Source organism: Stegostoma tigrinum, chromosome 7, assembly GCF_030684315.1.
Source record: "Stegostoma tigrinum isolate sSteTig4 chromosome 7, sSteTig4.hap1, whole genome shotgun sequence".
NCBI lineage: Eukaryota > Metazoa > Chordata > Chondrichthyes > Orectolobiformes > Stegostomatidae > Stegostoma > Stegostoma tigrinum.
Window position 1 is genome coordinate 91,671,750 of NC_081360.1, and position 12,073 is coordinate 91,683,822.

The 12,073-nt window shown below is 39.0% G+C and overlaps 1 protein-coding gene across 3 annotated transcripts in view; it reads left to right on the plus strand.

Moving 5' to 3' along the window:
* LOC125454282 (contactin-associated protein-like 5) overlaps window positions 1-12,073 on the plus strand; it is an 821,154-nt gene that overhangs the window by 613,425 nt on the left and 195,656 nt on the right. For all 3 annotated transcript variants that reach the window (XM_059647522.1, XM_059647523.1, XM_059647524.1), the window contains one exon: window positions 6,491-6,715. In XM_059647522.1, the coding sequence (XP_059503505.1) occupies window positions 6,491-6,715 (225 nt within the window). The remainder of the gene's footprint in view (window positions 1-6,490; window positions 6,716-12,073) is intronic.

Sequence of the window (12,073 nt, forward strand, 5' to 3'; positions counted from 1 at the left end):
AGCTAGACAGCATCAGGTAAGAAAGCATCAGGTGGTGTGTCCATCTTTGCCCACTAGACCTGATGTATACAGCATCTTCATGTAATGAAACATGCAAAGGTGCTTCACAGATAAAACAGAATGTGTTGCTGTGCTACATAAGGTATTATTTGGCCAAATTTGCACTGAGCCTAAGAGACTCAGCGGACATTTAAAAACAGAGGGAGGGCCTAAGTCAAGGATTTTAACCGCCATTCCCGCATCTGCAATTTGTTCTGGCATGGGAGAATGTTGGGGGTTGTCGCGTTGTTGACGTGTCTGGCTCCATGGCCCAATTAGGCATCTAGTAGCTACTCCACAGTTTTACTTTCATAGTGCGAAGTCAGATTCTTAAGGACTCATGTTCCTGGACCTTCAAGAAATTGTGAACCATCACCAAGATCTGGGAACTTTTGAAAATGTAACATTTAAATGATGATGTTTGGGTGCAGGATACTATCCTGAGGAAATTTGGTAGTGATTCACTGGTGTTGAGATGATTGACGTCCAAAAACTATCTGCCTTTGAGCCAATGTGGCTCCAATCAGCAGAGAACGCCCCCAATTCTCATAACTCCAGTTTTCTTCAGACTCTTTGATACCACACTCATGCAAATGATGCTTCAACGTCAAGGGTAGTCACTCTGACTCACCCATGGATTTAAGGTTTTGTGCTTGAACCATGAGGTGAGGAGCTGAGTGGTCCTGCAGAACCCAAATTGAGCGTCACTGTGCAGATCATTACTGAGTAAGAGCCACTTGATAGCACCATCAATGACTTTTTCCATCACTTTGCTTTTGATTGACAATAGGCTCACAGTATGGCAATTGAGCAAGTTGGATTTGCCTGGCTTTTTTTTTAATGTACAGAATGCACCTGAGTACATTACCACATTGCTGAGCACTGTTGTAATATTCTAGTGCTGGATCCTGTGTGACAGAAATAGAAAATTTACTCCAAATGAGTGTGAATTTCTGGAAAAAGTGTGCAGTATACCAGAAGAAGAAAATAAGTGTATATTTACAGTGGTGTTAGATTTATTCAAGAGGTGGCTTTGTTCCAAAAAAAATTGCTCTGAAGCTAAATAATAAAATAACCAAAGCAAATGTATTCTGCTTTTTCAAAGCCTACAAACAAATCCATTTAAATTCACACTGCAGCATATTATTTTCATCAAAAGATTCTCAGTTAAAGCTGATGTCGCAATAACAGTTAGTTAAATATTACATTGCATGAACAAATGCTACAACAAGCATCAATTAACAATAATATAAATATTTATTGTCACTGAAATGATAGCGCCTCTGGCTAATGACAATGCTTTCTAATATTTTCTTTTCACAAGCTTCATTTGAACTTCTAAGATACAAAGCAACAAAGTGCATTTATATTACATGTATCTTTTATCATTAATTATAATTTTACACACATTGGGATGGAAAACATAATGCTTCAAGGTTGCTTTAGGCAATTTTCTTCACACAACCTCCATGAATCCATCAGCTCCCAGTCCATTTTAACAGCAAGGGCCACATCTGAGGAAATGCTTTTAAAATTTCCTAACTTAAGAGGGAAATTGGATACATGTTTTCCAAAGTGACATGCACTATAATTTATTTAAATTGCTTTGCTTCCTATCATCTTTCACTATAATTTAAAGATATATATGGAAGCTTGTTTTAAATTTACAAGCATGAAGTTGTTTCAGTCAAGATTCCCACTGTCCCTGTACAATTTCGTGAACGTAACAGTCTGCATGAAGTGTTCAGTTCTCCAAACTCTTTCCTGTTGGTTAAACAATGATGAAAGAATAAAACTTAGGAGACAAATAATGTCATACATTGCACAATGGTGTGTGGTTACAGTGCAAAACACATTTCTGTGTTCATTAACCTTTTTCACAGAGTAACTTGTTATAATCAATGTTATAATTAAGTCAGCTAGTGAAGAAAAATACGTCTAAACCACAGAGGTTATTCTATTTAAAATAAGCACAATAAACAAAACATATTTATATTTACTTATTTTTGTTTTAATTATACTAATAGATGTTTACAAGACAGAAAACAGCCATTCAGCCCATTATGCCATGCTGGTCAACAGAGATCTGATTACACTAATTTGATTTTCCAGCCTTTTGCCCATAATCCTTGAGGCTATGGAAACACTCTTGAATTTTTAAATACTGCTTAAATGTACAAGAGTCATTGACTTGCTATCTATTTTTGATACATGTTCTTGAAAGTGAGGTTCACTATTATTTAATTAAATTACATTGCTTCCTATCGCCCTTCACCTTAATTTCTGTTTCAGGCAGTAAATTCCAAACTTCCACCATTCTCTGGGTGGTAAAAGTTTTCCTCAACACTCCTCTTGGCCTTCTACATCATATATTAAATCTATGCCTCCTCATTATTGACCCCTGTACAAATGGGAAAAGTGCTTGCCGAAACACCCAAAAGCCCCTCATGATCTTTCTCTCTTCTGTCAAGTCCCACCACAACTTTGCAGCCACAGGAAAACAACCATAGCTTATGCCATCTTTCCTCACAGCTCTGACCCTCCAGACCTCCTGCTCAATCTCTTATACGCCATGTCTAGTGTAGTCACATCATTCCTACAGTGTGGTAAACAGAATTTCATGCACTACTGCAATGGTGACCTAACCAGCATTTTATACAGTACTGGCATCACATCCCTGCTCTTGTATTCTCTGCCTTGGCCAAAGAGAAATGTATCTCAAGGACCTTCTTGATCACTTTACCTACCTATCCTGCTCCTTTCAGAGATCTGTGGATGTGCACGCTTATATCCCTCTAATTATCAGTACTATCTAGGGTTCTACTCTTCATAGCCCCTGGTTAGCCCTCCCCAAGTACATTTCCTGACAATTTTCCACATTGAATTCCATTTGCTTCTGCTCTGACCACTTGACCAGTCCTTTGATATCTTCTTGATGTTGACACCTATGCTCATTACTATTTGTCACCCTACCAATTTTCATGTTACCTATAAACATTTTGATCATTCCCCCAAGAGTTGAATCAAAATTATTAATATAAACCACAATCAACATTGGTCCCAGCACCGAGCCCTGTGGAACCCCACTGGAAACCTACCACTAGCTACAGAAACATCCTCCCACTGCTTCTGCTTCCTGCCTCTCAGCCAATGTTGGACCCAGTGTGCCATTTTGCATTGGATCCCATTTCATATCCAGTCTGTCAGATGGAACCTTATCAATAGCTTTGTCAATTCATTACACAAATGCAGTGCCCACATCGACTCTCCTAGTTTCCTCCTCAAAAACTCAATCCAATTTGTCAAACAGCACCTTCCTTTGACAATTCTACATTGGCTATCCCTGATTAATCTGCAGCTCGTCAAGTACGGATATATTCTGTCCCTCAGAATTCTTTCCAGTTACATCCCAAGCATTGAGTTTAGAATGACTGCCCTATATTTTCCTGAGTCGTCCCTTCCTCCCTTTTTCTTTTGATAATGTGACAATGTTAAAAATATTTTCTAGTCCTCTGGCATCTCATTTGTGGCCAGAGAGGATTTTAAAATTACTCCCAGGGCACTGCTGTCTTCTCCCTTGCCTCTTTTAATAGTTTGAGATACATCTCATCTGGGCCTACAGATTTATCTGCCTTTAAGTCTGCTAAAGCCATTAGTTTTCATCTCTCTCAATGTTAATTTCTTGTAATATTTCACAGTCCTTTACCCTCGCATCTATCCCTTCATTTTCTTTTTCTATTGTGAAGACCAATATAAAATATTCATTGACATCTGTGTCCATGTGTTCTGGGTCCATGTACACATTACATCTGTGGTCCCTAATGACCCCTATTATTTCCTTAATTATTCTCTTAATCTTTATATACTAATAAATGTATTTTTGTGTTTTCTGTATTTCGACCTATCTCATGCATTTGCTTTGCTTTCCTGAGTTCCTTTTCTAAGCTTCCCCTGCATTTTTCTACTCCTCCAGGGACCCTTCCAAACTGAACACTCAGTATCTGCCCAAAGGTTTTCTTTCCTAATTAATCCGAATCTTTGACTTGCAATATTTTCCGTCCTTGCCCCAACTTGTTGTCTTTGTGAGAACGACTGCCTTTTACTCACGCTATGTCCTTCTTTAATTCCCCCCAAAGCCTTTGTTGCAGTTTCTTTTTGCAGACAGCTACTCCTGGTTGACTTGGGTCAAATTGAAGAGGAATTGGCAAAACTTGTCTTTCCCAGTTTAGAACTTTTATCCTTGAGCCATCCTTATGTTTTACCATAACTGTCCTAAAGCTAATTGAGTTTTGGTCAGGTATTTGTAAAATGCATCATCATTGATGTGCTTAAACCTACCTGAGCTTTTTTCTGAATATTAGGATCAGAACTGCTTTGTGCCTTGCTGAGTCTTCTGCACACTGCTAAAAGAAAGATTCTCCCCAGTTGCAATCAAAGAATTTTGTTAACTCCTCACATTGTACACCAAAAGCTAGTTAAAATGTTCAACTGTGACTGCTTTACTATTCTTATACTTTTCTGAAACTCGATCACATACTTGATCCTCTATCACTCCATAACTGGATCACAGTTTAGTCTTTTTTACTTCTACCTATGCGGCCCCAGTTGATGATCTTCTCAAATATCATTCCTTCTCATTGTTATAGCCAAGTCCTCGAGCAATATTGTAGATCCTCTCTTCTTCAATCTCCCACTCTATTTCACCTGAATACACCATTACCAGGACTGTTAAACTACCAATCCTGCTCATCTTTCAGCAGAGACTCGATCACAGCGATGATATCATACTTCACATTATGACTACGACTATCCGTACTCTCAGCTCATCTACCTTAATCCTCAAACTCCGTACATGAAAATATATTCCAAATGGCCTTACTAAACTCACTGCGTTCTTATCTACCTTATACTTCTGCTGCCTTCCATACTCACTCACCCCCATTTTAACTTCTGGTTCCATTTCGGCTTGAAGTTGAAACGCATCCGAACAGTGTGATCAAGCCACCCTTAGAGGAGAGAGAGAGATAACAACGTGTAGAGTTGGATGAACACAGCAGGCCAAGCAGCATCAGAGGAGCAGGAAAGCTGACATTTCAGGTCTGGACCCTTTTTCCAGAACCAAAAGTCAGCTTTCCTGCTTCTCTTATGCTACTTGGCCTTCTGTGTTCATCCTGTTCTACACCTTGTTATCTCAGATTCTCCAGCATCGGCAATCCCAACTATCTCTGAATCAATTTTAACCCCAACCTGAGAGGATGTTGTTTCTGTTTCTGTTTAGTCGTAACCTCAGTGATGTTAGCTGTTTTTTTATAATATCAAGAATATACTTTATTCATAAAAAAATCTTTATGTACATACATAGTCACTAGAGCAGCCTGATTCCGCCTATTTTGAAATAAATAAAAGCATACTGGTGCATTTTCCATGGCATTACATTGACCAATCAGAGACGACTTGCTGACCAATCAGTATCTCTTTATTGTGCAGTAGATGAGTAACTTCCTTTAAAATCTGGCATTCTTGAATCTATTCTGAAAATTCAAGACAAAAGCTTTATCTGCTTGTCCCTTTTTGCAAGATTTTTTTCCATATCAAGCAACAGTTTGAATAGTATTTCTGATCAAAAACTTCTGGGACATGCTTGAAGGCTGACAGCAAGCTCCAAATTGCACTGAAAATAGAAAATAGGGAGAAAAACCAAAGTGCTTATAGAGTAAACAAAGTATTTTATTTAGCTTTCATTTACAATGAATTTGGCAACTGATCAGTGGATGAATAAACTAAAAGTTTAATCGAGCACTGTTTTGTGTCTCAGGTTCATATCTTTATTCAGTTCACATACTTTTGCTCAGGCATTCTACAACCCGGAACAGTTCCATTTCTAGAAATACTATTCCAAACATTTCAAGCTGGAGACGCTGCAGTAAATTAGCATCTACTCAATGGTTGTCACAGTCTCATGTTTATTTCATGTTTTACCTGTGCACATGGCTAATATCATCCACCATTCTTTCTATCTGCCGCTTTGAGAAAGCCACCTTCAACTTTTGAATCCAGTGCACTCATGGTGTATGCTGTTATAGATCAGCTCCCTGATAACAAATAAATGTCTGTTCCAGAATGTTTAATTTGAAACACCTTACAATGCATGAAAACTGAAGTAACATGAAATATTTATTTGATCAGTGCATGTATTATGGTTTAAGTCCAAAGAGCACCAATTGAACACAAAATTGCGCCATTTTTTGACTGATCTAAACTCGTCTAAATTATAATTGTACCAACACAATTTGTTTCTTTACTTGTTCATATATTTGATATGTTGTCAGCCTGAGTTGTATTGACATAGATTTAGATTAGAGTTTAGATTTCGATTTTATTGTCACGTGTTTAAATATATGTGACCGGACAAGTATGACACTTTGTGAGATTTTTCTGTTTTGTTTTTCAGAAATTTCTGCACTCTTCGAGCCTGGAACATCACTGATATACACATTGGAGGAATCTTCCACCACCGCCAAGAATTTAAGTGATCCTTCATCTTCCATATCATCTGATATCACGCTCTTGCGGGAGAATATTGCATTCAGTTTTCGAACTACACATGCACCTTGTATTCTCCTTTATATTGGTTCTCTTGATGAGGAATATTTGGCGGTGACTCTGTCAAGAAATGGTAAGTCCAATACACTGAAGCATTAATAAATGGTTAGGAATAATGCACGAGTGCATTGCAAAATCGTTTCTTGCCATATGTTGATGAGAGCAAGACGGTATTAAAATTTTACATGTGATCCATTTGTTTTTAAAGTTAAATGCTAGAAAATTGAATTTTAGATGCCTTTACTGAAGATTTTCCAAGCCATCCTGCTATTGACTTAGGGTGTAAATGCTCCATAAATCCTAGTGATGAGCTGGCCAGATCCGAAAGGAATCTACCACAACAAAAAAAAGTTGCTGGAAAAGCTCAGCAGGTCTAGCAGCATCTTTGAAGATAATATCAGAGTTAACGTTTCGGTTCCAGTGACCCTTCCTCAGTTCTGAAGAATGGTCACCAGACCCCTGTTCACAGATGCCGCCAGACCTGCTGAGCTTTTCCAGCAACTTCTGTTTTTGTTCCTGATTTACAGCAACCTCAGTTCTTTCCATTTTTATTTGGAAAGGTCTCTGTTTTACTGAGTCCAACAAAATATTATAACATGTTTTCTGGATCAACAGATTGTTTTGTCCTTTAGGCAACTCAGACATTGCTACTTATTTTTAAGTTTTAAAACATAACTTTAGTTAATGCAAATTTTTAGCCTTTTTAACTTAATATGGATTAGTTTTCATGTTATACCACAGTATTGTGTGTATTGTTTTTTCATCGATAAGAATGTTTTTACCTAACCAGCAGATATTTATCATGAAGCCTCTAGAGAATGGTATCTCTATATACAGTGGTCACTTACTACAACTCTTGCAATTTGATCTTCTGCATCTGGTCTTCTTTGTTTCATTTTCCTTTTGGCTACTGCGTGTAAAATGGCTGGCAGAGCTTGATATCTCAAAATGACTAAAGCAGGACAACATTGTAGGTTAAACATTCTTCTATCCATTTACTGGATGAGGGTGTACCTGCTAGGCCAGTATTTATTGCCCATCAGTATTTGCTTAGAAGTCATTGCTCAGATCTGGAGTCACATGTAGGCCAGCCCAGGTTAGAATAGCACTTTCCTTCTTAAAGGACATTATCCAATGATGTTTTCTTCTGACAAGCGAGAAGAGATTCATGTTCATCATTAGACTCTTAATTCCAGACATTTAATGAATTCAAATTCGACCCTCTACTGTAATGGGATTCGGTCCCCAGAACATTACATAGGCTTCTGGATTAATAAACTACTGACAATTCAACTAGGCCATCAGCTCCCTTATTGCTATGATTTTGAAGACTTTCTCATGTTGACTACTTCATTCCTAATCCTCTGTCAAATCATTTCAAATAGTTTGTTGCTCTTACTCTTTTGTGGTAAGTTTTCAAGTCACATATCCTGTGGAAAAATCAACACAAATTACATTTCTGACCCATACCTTGATTGACAGTAGGACTTGCATCCTTGCCCAAATGAAATAAACATGTAACTGCCCATATCAAAAGCTTTGTGAACTTGTTCACAGCAATAACAGCAACCCGCATTTGAGTGCACCCAAGATGCTTAACAGCCTTGGGAGCTATGTGAGTCAAACCTGACCGAAGAAATCACTAATTTCCGCTCTTTTTGTTTGCATGTCAAAACACAAGAAAATAAAATCACGACAAATGGTCACCTCAAAGCACTTTGCAATCAAAGCATTTTTTGAAGCACAACCAGCACTGTAGCTGAGGGAATGCACAAGCCCATTTTTGCACTATAGACTTCTAGAATAGAATAGAAGAGAAATGTGATATACAAGGATGTTTCCAGAGTTGGAGGGTTTGAGCTATAGGGGGAGCCTGAACAGACTGGAGTTACTTTCCCAGGCCCGCTGAGGGGTGTCCGTATAAAGGTTTATAAAATCATGAGGGGCATAGATAAGGTGAATAGTCAATGTCTTTTCCCCAGGGAAGGGAAGTCCAAAGCTAGAGACCATAGGTTTAAAGCGAAAGGAGAAAGATTTAAAAGGAACTGAAGGGGCAACTTTTACACACAGAGGGTGGTGCGTGTGTGGAATGATCTGCCAGAGGAAGTTGTGGAGGCTAGTATAATTACAACATTTAAAAGGCATCTGATGGGTGCATGAATGGGAAGGATTTAGAGGGATATGTGAAGAATGCTGACAAATGAGAAATTAATTCAGTATAATAAAATGTGAGGCTGGATGAACACAGCAGGCCAAGCAGCATCTCAGGAGCACAAAAGCTGACGTTTCGGGCCTAGACCCTTCATCAGAGAGGGGGATGGGGAGAGGGAACTGGAATAAATAGTTTCTCTCCATCTTCGGTCCGCCTCCCCCTCTCTCCCTATTTATTCCAGTTCCCTCCCCCCATCCCCCTCTCTGATGAAGGGTCTAGGCCCGAAACGTCAGCTTTTGTGCTCCTGAGATGCTGCTTGGCCTGCTGTGTTCATCCAGCCTCACATTTTATTATCTTGGAATTCTCCAGCATCTGCAGTTCCCATTATCTCTGAATTAATTCAGTATGCCTGTTTGGCATGGACAAGTTGGACTAAAGGGTCTATTTTCATTCTGCACGACTCTATGACTCTATGATTCTGGTGTAACTTTTATTTACGAAAATACAGCGGAAGGTGTATAAGTCACCATACTCCAGCACCATTTTAACGACATGAATTATAACAAGAAATAACTGAGATAAAGTTAAGAAAAAATTAATCTTTTTTTCCCTCCTTGGCTTCTGAAAAATTCATTTTTAGTCATGATGATTGAGGGATAAATGTTGGCCAGAACACCGAGGATAAACGTCTGCTCTTTAAAAACAGAACCATCGTTTACATTTAACAAAGCAGCTTGATGAGACCTTAGTTTAATGCCTTGTCCAAAATAAGCAGCTTGAACCATGTAGCATGCCCTCAGTATGGAGCAGGCCTTGAATCTGGAGCAAAAACAGGAAGGGTCACTGGACCCCAAACGTTAACTCTGTTTTTTGCCTTCACAAATGCTGTCAGACTTGCTGGGCTTTGCCAGCAACTTTATTTTTGTTCCTGATTCACAGCATCTGCAGTTCCTTCAGTGTTTATCTTGAATCCAGAACATTGAGCTAATGATCCCTGCCATGGAATAAATAACAGATTTATATTACCAGGGTGTCATTGGAGCTTAATATTCTCAGATGCAGCCTGTGAATGTGAGAGCTGACAGCTCGCAATCTTGGCAGCCCCATGAGGAGAGGTGGGCATTGCCACAGAAAGCCGAGCTCATGAGTGCTTGGAATTAAAGGATCCCTTGGCAATGCATACAAAAATTAAAAAAAAAAGATTGTGAGACTAAATGTGTGAAACCCAGTGGGATAATGGGTAAAGCCATCTGAGGGAAGTGTTTAGGCTTCAGTTAAGAGAATATAACATCAGAGAGGAACTAGGCCATTCAGCCAATTGAGTCTGCTCCTGTATTCAATGAAATCATGACTGATCTAACAATCATCAATTCCATTTTCCTGCTTTTGCCCCATCACCCTTGATTCCCTCACTGATTAAAAATCTGTCCGTGTCATCCTTCAAAATACTTAATGTACCTTTAACAGCCATCTGTGATAAAGAATTCCACCAATTCATGACCCTCTGAATGAAGAAATTCCACCTCAGCTCCATCTTTAATGTGCAACCCCTTATTCAAGGATAATGCATTTGGACCTCAATCGTAAAACAAGGGAAAATGGCTTTTCTACCCTCTCGAGTCCTTTAAGAATCATTTGGACCAGAAACGTTGGCTCTGATTTCTTTCCACAGATGCTACCAGACCTACTGAGCTCCTCCAGTAATTTCTGTTTGTGTTTCTGATTTCCAGCATCCTCAGTTCTTTCAGATTTTTTTTATTTCCTTTAAGAATTTGGAAGGTTTCAATATATTGCCTTTCATATGATTGTATTCCAACAGTAAAGATCTTTATACCTGTCCCTCAAAAGTCCTTGCAGCTCACTCTCTATGGCCCTCAATGAGATGATAACAACCCCCCAAAAATAGCCCTGATTAAGTGCATAAATCGTTTCCCTGTCTCTATTGGTGGTTCAAACTGTCTGACACACAATCTGCGACTGGGAAATTTCACCACATTGGTACTGTATTTATATGACATAGCCACTGACATCTGGTCAATTTACGGGCTCTCCAGACTTCTACCACAGGGCTGAAAAAATCTGGCCTTAAATTCTAAACTGTCGATCATCCATCAGTATCATCAGATTCATTGTTCTATTCTAAATTTATAAAAAAAAACTGAAAAGGTCTGGCAGAATCTGTGAAGAGAAACATGCAAAATTAATGTTTTGAATTCGGTATGACTCTTCATCCTCTCAGAATCCCTGCAGTGTGGAAGCAGGCCATTCAACCCATCAAGTCCACATCAACCCTTGCATGGCATCCTACCCCATGGATACTTCCCTATCCTATCCCGTGGCTAATCTATCTAACTTGCAAATCCCTGGGCACTATGGGCAATTTAGCATGGCCAATGCTCCCCAACCTGGAGGTCTTTGGACTGTGGGAGGTAACTGGAGCACCCAGCGGAAACCGACATGGACACAGGAAGAACATACAAATGCCACATGCACAGTCACCCAAGGGTGGAATTGAATCCGGGTCCCTGGCACTGTGAGACAGATGTGCTAACGATTGAGCCACTGTGCCATTCCAAGAAAGTGAAGTTTAATCTTAATTATGGTTGAAAATAATTATTGCAAAGAGATAGTTCTTGTACACTTATTAGTTGGCTTACAGTTCGAATGTAAACCATATTATCACCTAATTACAGGCTTTATATTCAAACTGAACTTAATGCTTGTAGTCATTCCATGCAATAAATATTTAAAGAGTATTATTATCATGGAGTATAATCAACATGACTTTAGAGTTGACAAATCATGCTTACAAATCCACTGGAATTCTATGGGGAGATAATTCAGCTACTTCAGTTATTTAATTCAATTGATACAGTTCACTTAGAACTTCAATAAAGTGTTTCATGCAAGACCAGGGAGAAAGTCATGGACCAATTCATGTCCCACTGATTTGGATTCAGGACAAGCTCAGCATTTGAAGTGAGATTGTGGTGATCAATACAGATTGCTCTGCCGAGGAGAAGAGAAACTGACAATGCTTTGTGGGCATAATTTGTAGCATATTTGCAAAGCTTTTGAATGCAACAAAGCACAGGGACAGATTTTTAATTGGCATCCATTCAAGTTGTGATTACAATTGTTGACTCCTCCTCCCCGTCAGCAAGAGGGAGGAGGGACGGGGATGGCTGTTCAGCCCAAGGAGGTGCCTTATTGATATTTTGCTGATAAACTACAAAGATACGAAGCAGGCACCTTGTTTAATATCTTATCTGTCAAGGA